Source organism: Crocodylus siamensis, chromosome 11, assembly GCF_052110815.1.
Source record: "Crocodylus siamensis isolate JL-2025a chromosome 11, ASM5211081v1, whole genome shotgun sequence".
NCBI lineage: Eukaryota > Metazoa > Chordata > Crocodylia > Crocodylidae > Crocodylus > Crocodylus siamensis.
This window is the reverse complement of record NC_143405.1, coordinates 43,582,474-43,605,664: the sequence shown is the minus strand read 5'-3', so window position 1 is coordinate 43,605,664 and position 23,191 is coordinate 43,582,474. Positions and strand designations below refer to the sequence as shown.

The following is a 23,191-nucleotide window of genomic DNA, read 5'->3' as shown; positions in this document are numbered from 1 at the left end:
AAAACCTGGACATTTCCTCTGATTTTAAAAACCTACCCAGATGCAACACAGGGGTCCACAAAAGAGGACATGTCCAGGAATACCCAGCCATATGGTAACCCTAATGAAGAGTAATGCAGCCTTTATTATAAAAAAAAAAAAAAGTAGCCATTATCCCCTCTATTCTCTTGCCATTATCTAAGAAATAGGTTAATGTAATGTGAAATCACCCTTAACTTGATGTATTATTTCCCTGTTTTATTTGGGGGAAAATATCTGATTGCTACATTCAAAAAGAACACTATGAAACTGTGATTTTAATATACTTTATTGAAAAAGTACAGTTTTAAATTGTTTCAATGGAACAAAGCAGAAAGTAATGGTCATCTCTGCTTATCTATTAAGTCCTGTTTTGATGAATCATGACTATCATATGGCAATTTCACATTTGCATGATTTGCAAAGTAAAAAGAGAAACCTTTTCCCACATATCTTTAAGATTTTGTATCACCAACAGTTTAAAATCATGAAATGCTGATGTTCTGACTATACTTCATGTCCTCTATGTTGTACCATTTCTCAGTTCACAGTTTATCCATGTATTTAGCATGCCAAGTGAACATATCAGTCAATGTCACCTTGAGAAAATCGTCAAAAGCAGAGGAAGAAGAACAAGAGTAGGTTTAGCACTAAGGCATAGAACACCACCACATTCTCTTGCATTCTCCTTTAAAAAAGAACAGAACATAATTAAGACAAAACATTAACAAAATTCATCATGATCCATGGATGTTTATCAAAGCATGTATGCAGGGGATACCTAAGACAAGAAAACAAAATTTGTGTGGCCTAAATGCAGAAAAATAAAGACTGTTTGTAAGCTACATTAGAATCAGTTTGTAAGCTAATAAACTTAAAACATGGAGTCTAAAGCAGCAGCGTGCTGAGACATGTTGTGCTAGCGTTGAATGGGAAACAGTCAATCTGCTTTACTTGCTTATTGGCCAGCCCACAACCTTAGACTAACAAGGCTATGCTACTTCTGATTTGGGAGATAGTATGAAAATATCTGATATGACATGTCTCAGCATAAAACCACCCTGAACCACATTCCCAGACTTCCCAACTCGTCTGTAAAGTAGACTAGCATGGTATTAATAAAAAAATCCATAATTCTAAAATCCTTATAACCTAGCAAAGATGAAAGCTTATAAAGGTCCATATTCTACTCCACCTATTGGGTGTCTCAGTAGACTTCGGTGCCCAAGTGAGAATCTATTTCACCTTGTTCAAGTGCATAAACTGACCTTGACATTGACCTAATTCTGTAACTTACCATCATCTGACTCTAAAGCAAAAGTCATAAAAAAGCAGCAAGGGAGACAAGCATCTCCCTACTTGTGTATTAACAGTTTTTCAGGGATTTCAACCAGATGGAACAGAATCACAGTTAGATGCCTAAGTCTATTTATGTGCCCAACAGTAGGCCTGTGCAAAGTGGCTAGTATTAGCTTCAGATTCAGCTTCGGCCAATTTGGGGGCCAGTGATTCGATTCAGTTATCTGAATCGCCGTCCTGATTCAATTCAGCCAAATCTCCAAATAAGCCAGGCCAGACCCATCCCCTTCCTGCTCTCCCACACTGGCAATGGCTGCCGCTTCCGCCCCAGTTCCTGGTAGTTGGGGGAAAAAACAGCCCCGATTCAGTGGGTGCTGCCAGGTGGGGGGAGATCCTTGCTGCCCCCCACTGCCCCATGCTGTATGGGAGGCTCTGCATGAGCCCCCCGCTAATCCCCTCACTTCCCCAGTGCCCCCACAGGTGCTAGCTCTGGCTCTTTAAGAAAAAAAAATTAAAAAACCCCAGACTCACCATTCCTGCTGGTGGGGGGCAATCCCTGCTGCCCCCCACTGCCCCACACCACATGGGAGGTTCTGCATGAGCCCCTGAAGCCCCAAGGCCGCACCGAGAGCAGTGAGTTTTGGGGCTTTTTTTTTCTTAAAGGGCTGGAGCTGGCCTGGGTGGGGGACCCATGTGGGGACTGGGGGAGTGGGGAGGGGTCAGGGGGCTTGTGGCAGAGCTCACCATGCAGCATGGGGCAGTGGGGATTGCCCCCCCATCTGGCAGCACCTGGTGAGTACCGGGGCAGTAGTCATAGGGGTGCTGGGGGAGCAGGGGAGTCAGAGGGGCTGGCAGAGGTCCTCCCATGGTCCCCTCTCCCTCCCCCAGCCCCCTCTCCTCTGCCCCTAGTACTTACCAGCTTGGAGTTGGCTGCAGCTCCCTATTGCAGCCACCAGGGACTGCCCGAGTCATCAAACCTCTCTGAATCTTTTCTGAAGATTCGAAGATCTCTGAATCAATTTGGGTCTTTAAATTGGTCCCCTGATTTGATTTGGATTCAGAGATTTAGCCACTGAATTGGGCCGAATCTCCTCTGAATCGAATCACTACCTGAAGCTTTGCACAGCCCTACTAACAGGTGGAACAGAATGTGGCCCAAAATATATATACTGTACAACATGGAGACCTAGTCCATATTAAGTGTTTTAAAATTGTAAATCAAATTATTAAATCATCTCATAAACATAGGGTGCCTAGAGATGTGCTCTGACATGTTCTACTTAGAATAAGTTGGGGCAGACATGATGCGAGTCTGCTCCATGTTCTAATTAGATAGCTCTACCATCACTTCAGCATCACATGTATTAAGCCCTCACCACCCCCCTATGTTTCAAAATGGCTGTGGGGACACTATAATTAAAGCACGTAAAATGAGCTTTAGCTAATTTGGCCTAAAGCCATTTTTAAGTGTGCGGGGCTTAATGCACTTGATGCTGCAGCCAGCGTTCCCTCTAAGCTGTGTGGCATGCACAGTCACACAGGTGCACTCAGGCTGCGCTGCCAGGAATGTCTGCATGGCCACACATGCTTGTGCAGCTTAGAGTGAACGCTGGCTGCAGCTTTTGAATTAGAACAGCTCTCCAGCAGCTGTTCTAATTAAAGCGTCCCCCACCCCGAGCATGTATATAAGCAGCTAAAATTGCTATAGCAAGATAATAGATATTAGGGGTGTGTGAAACAGGCCCTATTCAATTCAGATTCAGCCCAAATCAGGGACAGTGATTTGATTCCTTGATTCAGATCACTGTTCCTGATTCAATTTGGCTGAATCTGAGTCTGAAGATTCAATGTTGATTTGGAGAATCAGTGATTCAGCTATAGACACAGCTTTAAATGTTTTTTCTACATACTTTGAGGTACCAGGTGCAGCTCATGAATGCTGCAATGCTGGGGTACATGGAGCATCCCACAGGGGTGTGTGTGGGGGGTCCTCTATGTGCTCGGAGACAAATCCGGAAGTGGATCAGAAGTACTTCTGATCCACTTCCACATCTGCCAGGGAGCACGCTGCCCCCCTACTTCCCCACACCCCTCTGGCTTGGCAATTGGCCATGGGCCCCCCAAACCCAGAAGACACCAGTCGCCGAGCCGGGAGGGTGAGGGGGGCCCCCATGCACTCCCCGGTGGACTTGGAAGTGGACCAGAAGTGCTGCTTGTCCACTTCCGGGTCTGCTGCCAAGTGCATTGGGGAGCCCCCCATGCTTCTGCAGGACACTCCATGGGCCCCAGCATTGCAGCCGCCTGGTACCTAGAGGTATGTAGAAAAAACATTTAAAGCTGTGTCTGTCTGAATCGATGAATCTTTTCAAATGTCTCCAAATTGATTCAGAGGGTTTCAATTCTATTTGGAGACATTCAAAGGTCCTCTGATTTGATTAGGATTTGGAGATTCAGCCACCAAATGGAGCTGAATCTCCACCAAATCCAATCAAGGACCAAAGCTTCACACAGCCCTAATGGATATACTTAAATTATTTATCACTATAGGTGCTAAGTCATTCCCTGCATGACACCCAAGGAGCTAGGTTTACTTTTAGAAAGTTCTTTTTCCTATTTCTTTCATTGCTGTGAATGGGGTGGAAGAAAGACCCAACCCAGAACCTTAGCTAAGAGACTTTCTTAAGCTATGTGAAATCCATTTTGAAGTCCATGCACCACCTGGTTCAGATCAAAACTGGAACCTTGGGCCAGGTACAAACAGTACACTTTCACCAGTGTAAGTGCTTGGAAACTGGTCTATACCTGTAACAGTATAGAAGTTCAGTGAACATAAACTTGTTTAATAATGGTGGAACCTGGTCTAAGATGGATCTGGATTGATATACACTCAAACTGAATTGATTTAGGATAGACTGGGGAATTGAACTTCTGTGCCAGATCCCCTATTGATTCATGTTAGAATCACAGAATCATAGAACTGGAAGGGACCTGAAAGATCAAGTCTGGTCCCCTGCTGTGGGTAGGAAGTTATTGGGCTCAGACGAGCTTGACAAGGTTCCTGTCCAGCCTCTTCTTTAACACCTCTTCAAGGAGGGTGACTGTACCACCTTTGCTGGAAAGTGTTCCAGATTCTGGTGATCCTTACAGAGAAAATGCTTTTTCTTATGCCTAGCCTGAATTTACTATTAGTTTATGCTCATTGGTCCTCATCCCCCTTTGCAGTGCCTTCCTGAAGAGTTGCTCCCTTAGTTCTTGATGATCACCCCTGACACACTATCAAGTCAACTCTCAGCCTTCTTTCACTTGGACTGAACAGGCCCAGGTCCCAGCGTCTCTCTTCACAGGCCTACCCTCCATGCCCTTAGCCATACAAGTGCCCCAGCCTGTGTCTGTTTCATAGATTTCATAGACATTAGGCCTGGAAGGGACCTCGGAAGATCATCGAGTCCAACCCCCCGCCCAAAGGGCAGGAAGTCAGCTGGGGTCATAGGATCCCAGCAAGATAAGCATCCAATTTTCTCTTGAAGGTGTTCAGCATAGGTGTTTGAAGGTGTTGGGATCCTAGGAAACTTTGTGGTCTTCTGTTATCCCTCCTTGCAGGAAGGGACAATACCACTCACCTTGTGCTTGGCTGCTCTGGCCAAGCACCCAGCCAGCCCCACACCTGGGTTCTCACAGAGCCGAGTCAGCACAGTGGTTGACGATGGTGTGGCAGTGGTAGGCATGCTTGGCCATGTCCTGAAGCCCAGTTGGGAGTCCCTGGATGCGTGTGTGGAAGCCCACTAAGGAACCTCCATGCACTCCATGCAGCACCAGGGAGCATAACCAGGAACAAGCTGCCTGCAGTTGACATGCCTGTGGCTGATGATGACAGGGGAGAAGGGGAGGCATGCTTGTCTGTGCCCAGAAGACTGTCAGGGGGGCCCAGATACTCGACCATGCTTGGCTGCAATTGGCAGTCTCTGGCAGCTTGGGGAGCCCACTGGGAAGCATGCAGGAGTGCCCCCAACATGCTGGCTTCAGCCAGTGCAGGCAGCCTGTATGCCCCTCCCCACCCAAAGGGCGGATGTATGTTCTGTTTGTTCCTGAACTAACCTACGCTGCTTATGGAAACCTGCATAAGTTTGATTGATTCCACACTGGGCTTTCTGAGTGTCTGTACTTAGCTTTGGTTTTCCATATTCCAGGCAAATATCTCACCCACTCATCCATTGCCTGTGCTGTGGTGGGTTTGTCTCCCCCTTTCTGGTTTTGACCAGGAATTCCATATTGGATCTGAGAAAGCTTCCTGAACTTTGTGCCAAAATGTTCATTTCTGCTAAAAGTGTCAGTGTTGGCAAATGGGAATTTTCTACCATAACATTTCATCAAAAAATTCACAGTCATCTCCAATAAGCAATCCTGTGACTAGCATTAAAGTGAGGAGATCTCAGAAGTTCATGGTTCTCCATTCTGTTCTTAAATCATACCTGTATCTCTTACATGTTCCCTGTAGCATATGAAAGCAGCTGTTAATCGTTGTATTTAGTACAAGGCTGCTAGAAAGTGTTCACATTACTTTCAGTCAAAAAAATCACTTCTCCTTACTGCTGTTCAGAGTATCCAACACATCAGCTTTTCATCCTAGAAGATTGCTCTGTAAACGTCTACTCAATGGGAAAAAAATAGTTACCATACAGGAAAAAAAAGAATCAAAACTTACTTCAGGATGAAATCCATGGCAAGATTCTGGGCGCCTTCTAATCTTCTGAGATTTTAAACGTTCACATTTGAGAGATTCATTATGTTCACAGCAGTTAAGGAGAGATCTTATAAACATTGCATTTAAATATTCAAAGCTTGGGTTTTAAATGAAGATAAAGCATACCCATTGGTTCCTTTCTTGTCCCTCTTCTCTGAAACCCATTTGGTCAACAGAAGAAGTAGGGCACAACTCTAAAACTTTTCCCCCAGTGCTGTGTCATTTAGGCCATGTGATCTGCACTTACATTACAACTTTGCTGTTTCAGCAATCTGTAACTGCAATAAAAATACACTAGATTCCATTTTGCAAATTTCAGTTAATGAGAAGAAACAAGTCTCAGTCTGGCAATAGAAAAGCAGTGCTGAGACTATAAATTAAGTTGTACATTTACTTTGTTACAGACTGATCTTTTTCAGATATTCAGAATACAATGTTTTACAATGCTCTTACTGAACCAAGTCAGTCTTAAAAATCAAAGACTGAGATTATTTCTGAAACTCCTGTGGAAGAGGTATTCAGTGTCTACAAATTATCTTTGTCAAAATGCACAACATTTTCAAAAGTGTCCAAGTTACTTAGAAACCCACTTTCAGAACTGATCTTGGTACTTTGGGCGTGATTTACAAAGATGTATAAGCATAAAGATGGGACTTAAAACAGCACTGACTTCCCAGGGATGTTCAATGGACTTAGACACTTAAAAGCTAAGATACATTGAAAATGAGACAAAAAGGTGATCCTCATCTAACTTCAATGCAGCCAGACAATTTATAACAGCTAAAGATCACATACTTAAGCAGCATAACTTGGGGGTGGGGGGAAAAAAGGGTGCAGTGAGCAGGACACTAGCTCCAGGGGCTGATTCAGAGTGGGTACTAGAATGGTAGCCCACAGGGAGTGCATTCTGCTGCTGCTGGCACCACCACAACACAAGCCCATGTTCAGGGAACCTGTGCTGATGCAGCAGTAGCCATGCCACTGCTAAAATAGCAGTATCCCCCATGTGAGACATTAAGCCCCTGCCACATCACACATGGTGTCATCATTTCAAGTTACACCTCTGATTCCTTTCCTTTTAGGCAGAAATGGTAATTTTTACACACACACACACACAGAACAATTTTCTATATCTGAAATTTAAGCATCTCATTTATAATTTTCAAAATAAAGGATATACCTTATTTCTATGGGTTCCATTGTAATTGGTGAGACAGAGTCACATTTGCATTCATTATCTACTACCACCATGAAGAGGTTGCTGCTTGGAATTTGCTGGATAACAAAGGACCTGTAAATTTAAGAGTTAGTGATTAATGGTGACATTTTCTATTGCAAAAAGTTTCTTAGCAAAGAGTTCTGTTAAGGCTTTTTCAACATGTGAACAACAGTGAAAACAAACACAGTACACAAGAGTGCACCATTTCATATATGTAAATGAGATGTGTATGGTCATGTACAGATGATACTGTACAAGACTCTTCTCATTTCATATACCTGGAGGTGCCCTTCTTGAAGTCGAGTGACTGTGGAAAGAACAGTGACACAGAAGATGCCTACACACATCTTGACATAGAAGATGTGACATAGAAGATGTTCTATGTCAGTCAAGAACAGGGTTGTACAAAAAGATGTTTGCCAGTGAGGAAAGCTACTGGATTTCTACTGACACTTATAATCAATTCTAATGGTTTTGGGAGCCAAGAGCATTTCAAAATAGCTCATGGATTTATTTTATAAATTCCAAATCAAATATCCAGTTATATACTTGCTATTACTATTAAACATACTCTCACTTCAAGGATCCTGATCTGCCTTAAAGTTCTGCTAACCAAGAACCATGGGCATTCTCTAGCCCAGTTGTGACAACATGCAGTTCCCAACTTTACATGCATAAGTCAAATTATGGGTGGTTTTATTCACCACTGAACTTGCATTAAGCAATGTGAACTCAAGAAGAAGAACCCAGTTAGCTGACATCTTGCCCTGCTGAGAGTCATTATATTGCCAAGCCAATGGAACCAATATTATGGGTCAAAGTTTTATGAGTCAGGAGGCATGTATTGCCAGTGGTAACTAGCACTGCACTCAGGGGAGTGCTAGAAATGTTCTTTCTAGGCATAATTCAACTTTCACTAGGGCCAAAAAGTCCTTAATGATTTCAATGAGGGTTAGATTAGACCCACAATGGACCCCAGGGAGGGAGAAGACAAGAAGCCAAAGGCTGCAGCATAAAGAATAGCATGAACAGAACAATACAAGGCAGTCTGAGGCAAAAGGGACTGGGCTGCATCATAACAGCCCTATTCAAAGCCAGCCCTAATGGATACAATTCAGCCCAGGATGTAAAGTAGGATCTTTCTGGCTCAAAGCTGGTGATTTACTTATTTTTTCTTATGTCAGTATTTACCTGTCAGATCAACATAACATTGTCTTGCCACATGTAACATTTTTTAAAATTGGCACCTTCAAGACTGAGGTTTTTCCGCATGGTGAGCTGGTGAATGTGTATGAAGTTAGATCAGGGCTTGTGCATGAATTGATGTGGACAGAAACATATTTTCATTCAGACATCCCCATTTAAAATACATATTGTCTTACAAAGAAAACTCCTGGGTTTTCCAAAAATCACAGAGGATGAAATATGGGGGAAAATAAATTCTGAACCTGGCTTGAGGGAAAAAAAATTGGAAAACCTGCTATAAAAATATTGCCAACGGAAAGATTAAACATTTTTCAATATTTTTAAAACTCACTGAACCGCCATTAAAGTTACACTTTGAGAGATCTGCAATATGTTAGTGTTATGTTTATACATGAACTATACATTTATGGCATAATGTACAAGGCTGAACTTTATAAATGCACCTACAAGCAGCTGGAGCATGTAGCAAGGCTGACATCATTGTAATGGAGCATCTGTGGCTTTGTGGATTTGTGTGTGGGAGAAATGGGGCCAATAAAAGGAAAGGAAGAAAATTCTTTAACAGAAAATATCAGCAAAATAGTATATGTATGAATATCTTTAAAAAGTTATAAATAAATTAAATCTCAAAGGAGAGGAAAAATGTAATTTTAGATTATCCATCTCAGGAACTGAAGCAACCCTGTTCTGGTTTTTCTGAAAGTTATGTGTTTCTGTTCATCTCTACAAAACAAGCTAAAAAAAAAATCCAAAAGGAGGTATTCAAAAGCATTGACACAATTACTGTTTGCTGGAATTGTTTATTCTTTTTAGTTTTTTTTAAGTGACCACTCATCAGTCCAAGTTGAGGCCTGCCTGACCTCAGATGTTTTTCGTGGATTGGCCCCATTTAGAGGGTCTTTCAGACACTCAAATATGTGAGAAAGCATGTGTGTCTGGTAGTCTTTCTCGTTGGGCTTAATGTTAATATTTCATAAAACATGGACATACTTGCCATTTAATTCTTTCATGCACCCAATCCTCTGGGGCCTTGTAATGACTATACAGCATAGGATATTGCTTTGTTATAAAACATTGATTTGTGAGCTTTTCCTGTACCCTCACCTAGCTAGAATGAAGAAGGAAGTGTTTTAAGGCAGAAAGTTTACATCTGGAAGCCATGACAATGAGTAGACATCTACACAGTTTGCTTCTCTACAAAAATCAAAAGCTGCAAAGAGTGTTAGAAGCATTTAAGCCTAAGAGAGCATTTTTGTTGGTGACTTGATGCAGTCATGTACACACCTTACCTTAAAGAAACTACAGGTACATGAAGCATACAATGCACAGTATTAGTTTAATATGAAAAACCTTTCTAGGTTTGTCATATTTGTTATATGATCAGATAAATCTACAGATATGATCTGTAGTGTAAATAGGATGGAGGTTTATATGTCTTAAGTATCTAATACTATGAAGTACCTGTCTTCCAAAGAGGTTACACATATTCAAAGATTAAACACTGATATTCACAGTCCAACTACCAGTTCAACAGGAAATGCTGAGTGACAAGCACCTTGCAAGATGAAACAGCTCACTTATTTGCACCATTCTAAGGGCACCTCAAATAAAGCTTTGCTACTTCAATATGACTTTGGTTCAGTAAAGCGCCTAATTATATCCTTCACTAGGACTTAGCACATGTGTTAACATGATTCTGAATGGAAATATGTTCTTAAACTCAAACTTTCTTTGAATTTAAGGAAAACAGCTAGTGTTTTAATCATGCTCTTGCAGCTTGTAAAGCCTTTTTCACCTCTGAGAAATTCTATTCTGTTTCATCTACCACATGTAGCAAATTAATTTAACATAGACTTTTAGAAAATAAAGATTACAATTTAGGATTTACTAGGATACATTTTAAAGTATCCCGCTTATCACATTTGTTTTTCATTCACACACTTCAGCAAATTTACTTTTCATTATCCTCCAAGGGAAATTATAATGCCAAGTATATGTCTTCATCAATTACTGATTTGTGGGGTCACAGGGAAAAGATTAGAATGTCATCATTAACTAACAAAGTGGGTTGATCAAATAATTTGGAAAGAATACGTCATTTGACCAATTTAGCACTCTTTTCTACAAATGAAACAAGCAGATCAGAGATTTTGTCAACTGAAATTATTTAAAATTCTGTCATGGAGATTGGATGATTTAAAAAAAAAAAACAGAATTGATCATAAGCAAACTTCTAGTGGGTGGTTCAAAATTCAAGGTGCACTGGTTATGTGTGCCTGGCCAGATAAATTACTTGCTAACATTTCTGTCCTCCAATGGGTAAACTATACTTATGTCTGAGTCTAAAATTCAGTTGCCATAGATATATGCACATGCCACTCTGAAATGCATTTTAAGTGGCTGAATCTCAACAGTTGAACACTTACGAAAAACAAAGACAAAGAGCACACAAAGATAGTCAGAGCAAAGTCATTTCCAACTGAACTATTCAACCAAAATGTTTGGCAGTATATGCCAAGCTCTAGTTGTGAAGGAGAAAAAACTCCAAACAGGAGGCGCTTCAATGGCTGGATGGAGAAATAAAAGAAAGTTGCTGACAAAATAATGAAAATGGTCTTGGCTTTCCTCTGTGAGCCTCTAAAGTTGAGATCACAATGACTGCTTCTGAACCACCTGCTGGGTTAGGCTGTCATTTGTGTCACCAACAATATTAGAGCCAAGTATCAGTGATAGATTAAGGTCTTTTATTGAATTTTATTACTGGTTTAACAATCAAAAGAAAGTCTATGTTTAATAGCCTCTGCTTAATATTTATGGAAATGTTTCATGTTTAAAGGGTAAAGCTCTTTTTAAGTTCAGTAATGTAAATCTTTTGATTGGAGCCTTTTGCTTTACAACAGTATCAAAATCATCGTTTGATAATGATAGCACCCAGAGAGTCCTGCATACTTCTCCATACATAAAATGTAATAAACTGCTGTGATCCTTGTTCTATTGAAGCCACATTGAGTCAATGAGAACTTTATTTATCATTTCTACCCATCTTTCATCCACTGTGGAACTGGTTTGGTTTATTTTCAGTGCAGATCCTGAGGATCAAAACAACCTTGAACAGGAAACACCTCCTCACTCTGCTTTCACAGGGAAGGCATGGAAGGAAGAAATGAAAGGACCCTTAGAAAGTGGGGTAAAGGGTTCTCAAGAAAATAAGGCCAGAGAAGTACACAAAAGTAATTACTGTATTTTGGTTCACATAATTAAGCACCAATGTTTTCCCATTCGCATCCCTTGTTTTTTGGGCCATTTTGGCATCAACAGTATGAGTTCAATGCAAAATAACTCTTTGCTTGAAAACAGTTTTTGCTCACAAAATGCATGTATTTTAGTAAACTTTTCCATGAAAATGAGCCCATTTCTGAGTGTGGAACGAGATTAAAAATGTGTGTATTTTAAGAATCTAGCTTTGCTTTTGCAAGTATGTTTTCTAAACTGCTGCTTAAGCTGGCAAATTAGTATGGCGCCCTTGCAGTAAGTAATGTGCTTTTTTGTTCTTTGAGATTTCAGTATGGTTGATGCAAACTGTACAGAGGAGGTACAGTTGAGGGGTCCTACTCACCCCACCCCTCAACTGGTTGTTTCTAGCCCTTTAGGACAGCATACAAGAGAGCAGCCTGAGCATCTAGCATCCAGAAGTATCCTGCCTATGCTGTGGAACAATGCCAGACATCTAAACAATAAGACTGGCTTTGCATGGATCCAATTGCAAAACTTTCAAATTCTGTTTTAAAGTTTAAGTCTGAATTTTTCACTTTCACTCACCCATGACAAAGTTTTAATCTTGTTGTATACAACTAACAAATAATTATTTGCAATCAATGGATTGTGTTTCTGACTGTGACTGAAATGCTGCTGGCTTCAAATTTCCATTCTGCAGACACACTTTCTAAACGTATTCATTACTCATTTACTCATTCTGGAAGAAAATTTGAAAGCAGCAGAGATGGTGGTTACTTTGAACTACAGCTCCATAAATGACCATGCACAACTTTACAGAATTTAAAGTAAGCCTCCCATCCAGTCCCAAAGAGCTTCATGTCCTCCAATACTCATTGACAAAAATGTGCACAGGTGTAGCAAGGTAGAATAGGGCCTTTTGCTGTCCCGGCTATTCTAGACATGAGCCTGGTATAAAATTTGATGGGAAAATTATGGATCAATTTTATTGGAACATGCAAAATCCAGTGTGCCAGGCAGAAGATGCCTCGCTTCTCTTGCTTGCTATTTCCCCCATGTCATTCTTTTGCTGTAAACTTACTCAGCCCACAGGGGACCAAAAATGCAGTCCAGGATCAGTGTAGGCTTTATGATAAGTGACTGGATTGCTGCTGGCTTTCAGATTTCCTTTCCCAAAATCACTGGACCACAAAAGAAACTGTTGAGCTAATTTAGAATCAAATATCCAAGAAAAAATATGCTTGATCCAGCAAAGCTAACTGAATCTTCTCTATAAGGCTTAACTAAAACCACTTCTGCTAAAGGAAATCAACATTATTATTAACAGTTTTTTCCTTGGATTTCCATGCAGGCAAGGTAACCTATTTCAGTTTGCATATCAACAATATGTGCATTAAATCTAAGTCTCTCCATTATTCATAAAACAAGAAGAGAGGAGCCCCGACTCCCCAAACAAATCTTGGGGTTTAAGGCAACTGGATGGACAGGGTAGCCTACTTTGTTTGGGACTCATAGCAGCCCAGACACCTGCATGACGAACAGATAAAATCAGATTCATGGAAATCCCCAAGTTCTATGCAGCCATTAGGGTGGACAGCAGTAGTGCCTTCTCTCTGCCAATGAAACCCATGACCTATACAGGAACAAAGTTACAGCTCCAAAACAGCACTACACAAACCCTGATTTTAAAAGACATCTCTAAGGAGAAAAAACAAAAATACAAAGCTTCTATCCCTGCCACTAACTGTTTTCCCTTCCTTGTTTTGAGGCAGAGGTCATAAAGCATTCAAGCAACCCAATTTGAATGATGAATATAGGTATTTGAGGAAGCAGAATGACATAGAACTTGAGTTCATCTAAAGACAACACCTTCCTTCCACTCCATGGACTGGAAAATCTACAGACTTGTGATTTTTTGGGGAAAACTTGTGTCTAAGTAGCTCATTAACTCTGAAAACAATTAGATTAATTTTAACACCATTTAGATAGATAGATAGACTCCACTTTACCTGTGAGCAGTAAGTCTGGATGCCTGTCTGTCTATACACACACACACACACACACACACACACACACACACACACACACACACTTATATGTTGCTTGTAAAATATGCACACACAATATATTGTGTACATAATAGTTTACAAGCAACTTTTACTTGTATGCTTTTACTTCAATGTTTTGTATAGCACCTGTCATTATTAGTACAGAATAGCATCATGGAAACCTACCTTTAAAGAGATTTAAAAAGTAAAAGTGGCTTGTAAAATATAACGCGTGCACATGTGCATAATATTTTACAAGCCACTTTTACTTTTTAAATCTCTTTAAAGGTAGGTTTCCATGATGCTATTCTGTACTAATAATGACAGGTGCTATACAAAACATTATGTGGTCATAATGAATGTATGGCTTAGGTAGGGTTTTAATCCCATGATTTAAATGCTGTAGAGATCCATATTTATTTTCATGATGATGGACTCTGACCATTTGATTTAACAAAAAAATTAATTTCCAGGTTGTCTGTTTTTCATTTTGTCTATAACCATTGTGGGGACTGTTTGATACCATTGCTTAGTATCAAATGGCTGGACATATTTCTAGAGCCAGGCTATAGTTATAGATATCACTCTGCTGTGACACTGAATACCATACCAGCCAAAAATGGTCTATTGGTTCCCGCAGTTTTCTTTGCCACAGGTACTGCTGGAATGATTAATAACAACACTGTTCCAGAAAATATAACATGAAGAAAAAATGGGAAAGAATTTAATCCTTGCTGGAAAAAAACAACTTTTCTGATTTCTTACCTGGAGTGAGCAACTAAAGTTCAGACCTGAAAAAGCAGACTTATTACTAAAGTTGCTGAGCTCCTGGAGCTCCCCTGGAATTCTCTGGGAGCTCTGATTATTCAGCACCTCTGAAAATCTGGATATAGATTTTGATTGCTAACTTTGAGAAAGCAAGCCTGAAAATTCTGGCCCCCGGTGTTCAGTTGTTACTTTGGGATTTGGTTCTCATGTTTGTCAGATTTTGATCTTTCCTATTTTTAAAAGTAAAATAAAAAACCCACATGTTTACATTAGGGTACAGTAAATGGAAAATGTTGTGCACTCTACACTCAAATATCTGTTACTCACATAACTGTCGGTTGCACAGATCCAACCCTAATGGTCTGGAACAAGCTTTGCCCATTCAACTGAACTGCAGATATCCGTTGTTCTGGTTTCCAACTCCCATCATGTGTTTTCCAGGCTGCCGATTATGTTTCCAACTCACATTTCTCTCACTTACCCATTTTTAAATGAATGAATTAAAGTTAAATTACAGTAATAAATTAAACTACTTAGCCTTAAATAAAAGATGAAACAGAAAATGGAATATTTTTTTTACAGTTTATAAAAGTAATATATATCCCAATAACAAATTTTGGAGTTCCTGAACTTTCAAACTGTATGAAAAAATCCTGTGGTTGTCTGATATGGAAAGATAGATAACTTCTTGGACTTCAGTCCTGCTATCTGACCCTGGCAAGGCAAATTCTTATTATTGTTCAGAGCCCCACTGACTTCTGCTCAGTTATGTACATTCACCCTTCAGCTCATACTACAGGAGTTTAAAAGACTGTCACATTACATATTTCCTGAGAACACAGAGGAGTTGATAACTGGGTGTGAACTGCAGTAGTGATGTTGATTTGTTTCAATATGGAAATATAAATGAAGCTTCTATTAATCCCACTAATAACTAACTATAATGGAATGCCCTTCTGCTAGGCCAACGTTGTTCAAATAATAATACAGTACAACCTGCTCACTGAAAATGTTATGGGACATCCAAAACATTTGAATAAAACAGAGCTTAAAGATGGACAAGGTACTGGTGCCATGATGATCTTGCCAGTTTCCCTGGACTTCAGTCATTTCTCTTTATGGGGTTACAACCAAGCTTTAATTAATTTAGAGCTAACAGTTGACTGGGCACGTCTACACATGATACTACATCAACGTAGTGTCAAGAGGCACAAACTGTGACACTGCAGCTACATCGTCATAGCAACGTGCTCCCTTGGTATAGTGCATTGCTATGGCAACATAGCAGCTAAAATAATCACATGCCACTGGCACGTGCAGTATGGGCTGTTACTGTGCTGTCAGTTCTTTTGGAAGTACTAAATGACAGCAGTAACAACGGCATAGGGACACGTGTTGACACGCCCACTGAGTTTAAAATAGTGGGTAGTACTTAGAGCTATGTAAAATGTCTGCCATGAAACCAAACTCCCTGTAAAATATGCCTGATATTATGAACGTGAAACTTCAGCCAACCTTCCTGCACTTTTTGTATGCAATTCTAGATTCACGTTTGAATACAAATTTCTTGATTGTGAATTACCATACAAAATTAAATCAGTAGTCCATTGAACCCACCATCTATTTGCTGAGAGTGGCCAGATACTTAAAGAAACAAGACAAAAAACTCACAAGTTGTATTTAAACTAGAAAATACAGTGCTAAAAATGTATTAACTAATATGTTAATTAATGTTTTGATCCTACTTTGACAACTGCAGTCAATCCTAAGGCACCTTTCAGATAACATGCCTTTGAAAGCGATAAATCCTCTCTTCAACAGGTTCTACATGAAACCTCCTGTCTTTGTAGTCTAGACACAAAATATTGTATGATCATACACTATAGGGAAAGTTTCTCCATAATTCTGGGAGGTATCACTTTTGAACTGAAGGCAGGACAATTCCCTCCAATCATTTTCACAGTACAGGAAGAAATCTTGCTTTGCACTACACACAACTTGAAAAGAGTGAGAACACTGGTCTTCCATTGGGAGTGTGTCTACACAAAACTCTATGTCACTGTAGTGACAAGCTATGGTAATGTAGCTCATTGTTATGGTGATATAGCCATGATGCTACTGCACAGTAGGGTCAAAAATGACCCGGACATTGCTGGGACTGCGCAGTACCAGTGGGTACAGTGTAGTCACTAAATGACTGTACATTACTAAATGCGCAATCAGGGGCATGTGTAGACGTGCCCTGGAAGGGCTAGCTCAAGAGCTAATCTACTTTACACACATTATACCAGTAGATACAGTGAAGACACAACTTAAACAGCTGAAGGAGTTATTGAGAAGTATAGTCAATCACTTGCCTAATAACATCACTTTGCTGGTGAAAATATAAGGGAGAGGGGGAAATTTTCTGGTATAGCTATGTCAATTGTTTCACACCCCTAAATATGCCAGCAACACTTTGTAGTGCACAATTGACTGAACTGTACATGACCTGAACCAGTGTTTCACCTATGTATTCTAAAGAAGGAATGCAACATACTTATATCAGTATAATCAAACTTTGTATGGGTGAAGCACAAGACTGGTAAACACAGTAGGCATATGCTGTATTATAACTTGACCTGGTATAGAATTACCACAAGAAAAAGCAATATACAAATTCACTACATCAGTATAGGCACAGTGGCCACATCTACACAAGATGCTGACTGCGCAGTATAAACAAGCACTAAATGACTACGCAGTAACCCATGTTACTGTGCAGTAGCACCAACTAAGCTTTTTTTCTGATGCTGACAGCACAGTAGCCCAAGACTACTGCACAGTAGCATCACGTCATGGTTCCTGCCATGCAACACTACTGAGCAGTAGTTTCAGGCTACTGTGCAGTGAGCGTGTCATGTAGATGCAGCCATTGTGTATAAAATTATCCTGGGGTAGCCATTTGCTATAGGCACACTGCCCTATCAAAAAGTGGTTAGGCATAATAATAGTGCTTACTGAGAGCTGCCACCCTGAACAGCAGTAGTGTGAGGATGGGTGCATGAGCAGGGCACAAGCTGGGTCCTGAATTAATTGGGAGGGGCCACCAGAGTGGAGCAGGTGGAGAGGGTGCCTCACCTTCCCATCCTCCCTCAGCTCCAGCTCCAGCAAGGGGAAGGCACAGCAGGAGTGGCGGTAGTTGAGCATGTGTCCTCCATAGTACTATAGCAAGGCATGCTGTAACCTGATATCTTTATTGATTTGAGGGGGGTGGGTGGGGAGAACACAGAAGTCAGAATACACTTTGAGCAAACATTATCAATCAGAGTCTTATACAGTCTTGGAAATAATAATCCTTTAAAAATGCATTTGGCCCAGACATAAATCCTAACTCCTGGCTAATTTTCAAGTCTTTACTTATGGAGAATCATTCAGGAAGCCATCTGGAGGCACGTTGCTTGTGGCTTTTTTTTTCAAAATGCCTGCCAGATGAAGAGAGCGCTCTCCTTCCCTGTAGGAATTTATCTGGCCAGGTCACCTGATTGACCAGCCTGTACCAAGAAGAAAACTAGGAGATAAAGGGGTCACTTGTTTTGGCTCAAGTGAGGGGCAGACAGGGGGATCACTTCACAAGAGGAAGTCAAAATGTATGCAGTGTAGTGGCAAAATAGTGGCTCACCATGACTTGAAAAAGAATCAGCACCAAGGGGGATTGCATGCAATGGGTACTACTATATATCTTATGCAGACGGACTGCATTAACCTATCCAGTATGTTTGTGTTTTATAGCTGGGCTCATTGTTGGCTGTACTTAATCAACTTCCTAGTTGGTTTCCATTGCTAAGCACATGCTGCTTTTGACAGCAGTTTAATAATAATAGAATATTTAATGAGATTTCCTCATATGTGAATGTAAGATAAGAAGCTTCTCCGCCATGCAGATTTGGGGGAAAAGTCTTATCTTGTGTTCAAGTCATTGTATAACTTTCATGAAATGTTTAAAAGGCTTATCATTTAAAAATCATCTCTGTACTGTGTAAAATATCATCTTTATAATGTAGTTATTATTTGTTGCTGCTTATTGTCACATTATTACCTAAGAATTTACATTTTACAAGGAATATCAGATATGTATAACCATGATAAGTGACTGGAATGGATCATGGGCATAGAAATCATACCCTTCCAATAAAGAATTAAGGTCACCAACTTCCACAGCAGTCTTGTTCCAAGCTTCTTGGAGGGCTTTATCAAGATCTTAGTTTTGGAACCCTATAGCCAAAGCCCTTTTCAGGCAGAGAATTAGACCACATGCTCTATACTACCAAATTAAATGGTATTTGTTTACTTATGATTATTTTTGCTGACAAGATTTCATTAAAATGTCTTTCATGTCTCTGTAGAGGGAAATAAGACCAGGTGAAGGACACTCTTTAGACTGCATGTTGGTAGCACTGACAGAACACAAGTGGTGTTTAGATGGCTAATAATAAGAACATTTTTCCCGGTCACAGAGACAAAAAGCATTAAGTGAGGAATTTTCTTCTTAGATTCACAAATGTCCCTTGAAACATATTGATATGGTCAAAATTTGTATCTAATTATAAAATGCAATCAATTTAATCCACCTGATTTATTCCAAAGATGGTTATTAGCTTTTTATAAAATTTTCTAGCTAAGCAAATGAAAGCAGAATCTGAACTAACAAATTCAGATTTGTTAACAAATACAAATACAGAACTGACTTTTTCAATTCAATAGGTAAACTTAGACATATTATCTGGGTAAATAACAAAGATATATTTTGCCAGAATTGAAATATATCTTGGCAGCCTGTGACCACTAACAAATGTGAACCACGAAAAACTGAAGAAAAGCAATGAAACACTATATTTAAAGAAATGTTCTATGGATAAGAAGGAACCAGGCTACTGAATCCAGCGCACAAATAAAACCATCCCAAACTTAAAGATTGATGCTGGAATCTTTTTTCTGCTTTTAAAAATATAGCTGTCCGAGGGATTGCAAGGCTAATGACTGGTAGGTAGATACTTTTCTGGTAATTTATATACCTGCTACCCTTTTATTTCACAGTGCCATGTTTTTAAATGAAAACAGTAATTTACAACATTTCCTGTACTAGCCATTCAAAATGTAACGTTATCAAAGGGTAAAGATAAAATTACCCACACAGTGATTTTAAAATCTACTTGCCTAACAAACATTATAATCACCATTGCCTTCGGAATGAAGAGGAAGTTATTTCACCGTGCAACGGAAGGAAGCTTAAGTAATACTTAATATAGGATTCTACAGTCAGCACATAGCTTTTAATAAACAGTTTTTGTGGTTTTGATTGGATAATTTGATACAGTTTACAAAGAAAGAAGCAGAAAATGTTTTTGTATGAGATCAGCTGGAGGTTTCATTTTGGGCTACCTTAACAACCACCAATCTTGCTGTTCCTGCATGCACAAAACACACACTGATGTCTCTGAGGTTCTGTATGAGCAATGACAAAATATGCCATTTATGACTGAAAACTGTGCTACCACAAGATAGCATTCTTATCTCTTCCTTAGCTTCTGCAGCCACAGAACTTTCCTCCCAGAGGTAATTTCCAATCAGCTGGCTTTTTTAAAGTGTTTTAAGGAAGAAAAAAAAAGTCTGTTGTTCCATTAATCCAAAAGAACAAAATATATATTATCTTTCCATTTAACCAATTCATACAATTACTTACATAAAGCTTTCATTTCTTAGTGTTCATAGAATTAATATTTAATGAAATTATAAAAAAGATGTCCACATAATATAAGCCTAAGTAATTAGTTCTAGTTTAGAAAGATAATTGCCAGTTATATCAGAAATGTATTTTTCTGCTCCTTCTTCAGGATCACCCTAATTCAAGTATTACTGTTTCTATTTTAATATTTAAAAAATAGTAAGCATGCATTAAATCCACTAGCAATTTATTCGAGAACTTTAAAAGGGCCTGGAGTCAGATTCTTATTTATACTTTGGTCAAGTTATGTTGATTTGGTTGCCAGGTCAGTGTAAAGGAGTTTTAATGTGAATGAGAACTTGGCCTTTGGATTCTTTCCAATGACTGAAGTCTGAAAAATGCCTGTAATGGCCTCAATGCCCAATCAAGCCAATGAGACTTGAGGATGGTTAACCTATCCAGGGATCAGTCCCTGTTTCAACTCTTCTACCCCTTGCTATGAGAAAAGGAGTGATGATCTACCACTGCTCAATTTGAGCACCAGTCAAAACCATTTGTGCATAAGTGTACTTGGTATGACTGCTGAAACACAAGCAACTACATGAAAAAAATGCAATAACATCAACTATAGCCAAATATAAGGAAAAGCGGCTTTCCCTCATGGTCGTATAAGACAGATGTAGTAGAACAAATGGAAAACAAAACTACTTCTAATAGTTTGATTGCAATTTACTGCCCATCCCCACTCCTGGAAATCCCCACGGAGATCCTGATATATGCATGAGGAGCTTCAAGTGGGAAGAAACTGTCCACTGGTGTTTTGCTTGTTTTATGTGGCAAGCTGATTTGTTCAGAAATAAACTAACTGCATCTGAAAAGGCAAATGATTTATTTCATTTCATGGTAAATTGAACTGTGTATTTATTTACACTTTTAAACAAGATCAAGTATAGAGCAGTTTGGCAAGTCTCCGCTGAGCAACAAATGCAGAAACACTTCAACAAATAATGGTATATATAAAAAGTGAGTTTTAAAATACATTACAGTTTTAAGGTCTACAGATTGTACCATTCCTAACACTAACATAGTCCTGCCAGACAAACTCTGCACCTAACTTATGTTGTCATTTATTTCTGATCACTACTGAATAAGCAATTTTGTGGACAAATCTTAAACTTGCCATTACAAAGCTCTGTGCCAGGCTAGATGACATTACGAAATTAACTACAGCACCATCCAGCCATTTCTTGGCAAAACAAGAACCTAAACACTGGGCTGTAAAACAAGAAAGACAATACTCTTGAGGATTTACTTTTCCCCATTTATATGTGGAATTCATTGGTGTACGCTACTATCAAAGAACGGGTAAGCATATTCTGATTTCAGGCAAGCTACACATATAATATGTAAGACAACCCTTGATCAACACAGACAATTCTAATCAATATCAATCATAGTTGTGACCAGCTCAGTATAAATAGGAAAACCTAAGTTTCTTAAAACACGAGCTGTGGTCCTTAATTCATAAGTGTCTTTCTTTAAGAAAACACTTAAGCACATGCTTATGTTTTTTGGTGTCTAGCACCTTCTTAGGGTGCCTTCATAACAGGCATCAGTAGAACATATTTAAATGGGTTCTGATGGGAAAAAAGCTTATTTCTATTTACATTTCTTTTTATTTATATTTTATGACTGTTCACAAGAAAACATGTAAGGAATGAAACAATTTCTTTAGGATTTTGCTACTGTACACTTAGTTACTTGGATCCAAACCGGCTTAAATAAAAAACATATTCAAGTTTTTTACTTAAAGCAATGGGGGCAGGTCAGGTCTTAAACAATCATGCCCTAGAGTTGTAGCCGTATCTACCATGTCATGGCTGTACCCTGACAATGTAATGTGAGGCCTTTTTTTTTCAAATTTGCACGCATGCAGTTACTGTCTGATTTGCACACACAGTTGCTACAATTGAACATTCAGATCTGTCAAATATGAATTCAAATAGCTCCTTGACATTTTCAAAGCATAATTGTATTACCTGAAATTTAAGGAAGTGAGTTGTCACGCTAACCAGAATAGGTATTTTCCACATTCATATGTCCTTGAATTAATGCCAAAATTAATAATATACATCAAAGTGAAACTAACAAAAATAACAGGGTTTTAAGGTAGAATGAAGCTTATAACTGTAGGAAAAATAGCTACCATGCAGGAGAAACATTTTACCAGTTGGAATACATTGGAAAGTTTCATAGAGTTTTGTTCATCGAAATCCAGCATGCTACAGGCTACTTTCCCTGCTAATTTATAGGAATAAATTCTTTGCACTTCCAAGTTTCATCCAGGTAGTTCCCAGCACTTTGTGGTAGTATTAATTAAACCTCATAATACCGCTCCCAATGTAGGCAAAGGAGGACAAAAAAAAAGTTGTACTATGGCACTTGAAAGTAATGAGGAATTTGGTTGAAAGAATTATCTGCATTAAAATTTGGCTAACGTATTGGAATATGCCACGTATTTGTGATAGGGTTGTAGATACTTATTTAAGCAAGGACTTCAATTGGATGTTTAATTAAAAATATAACTCCAAGGAGCCTAGTATTCCTTACAAGGTTTTGTGGGGATTATGCAGTACTGGCTGAGTAGGAAGCACTGCTAACAATTGATATGCCAGTATTTCTTTTAAGCAATTGTCTATTTCCAGTACTGCAGCTGCTTCTTATTCCACGGAACATTTAACAAACTGCCATCTGAGTTTAAAATGCAACAACCCCCCCCCACACACCCCACCTTTTTTTTTTCTTTTCTTTTCTTTTTTTTTTTTTTAAGTACAAGAAAGGAATTACTTACTGGAAAATATGAACACATTTTATATTTTAAAAAATCTTCAGTTTTGTGCTCTTGTTGACAGTCTCAAATACCCAGAAAATATGGGCTGACTTGTTTTTGATTG

The 23,191-nt window shown here is 39.3% G+C and overlaps 1 protein-coding gene across 2 annotated transcripts in view; it reads right to left on the bottom strand.

The window, feature by feature from the left end:
* Positions 1–299: 299 nt before the first annotated feature.
* The window catches only part of CACNA2D3 (calcium voltage-gated channel auxiliary subunit alpha2delta 3), an 891,165-nt gene continuing 868,273 nt past the window's right edge, over positions 300–23,191 (bottom strand). For both annotated transcript variants that reach the window (XM_090021141.1, XM_090021143.1), the window contains 3 exons: positions 7,237–7,349; positions 6,020–6,102; positions 300–706 (listed from right to left, as the gene is read on the bottom strand). In XM_090021141.1, coding sequence (XP_089877267.1) covers positions 614–706; positions 6,020–6,102; positions 7,237–7,349 — 289 coding nt within the window. In that variant the 3' untranslated portion in view covers positions 300–613. The remainder of the gene's footprint in view (positions 707–6,019; positions 6,103–7,236; positions 7,350–23,191) is intronic.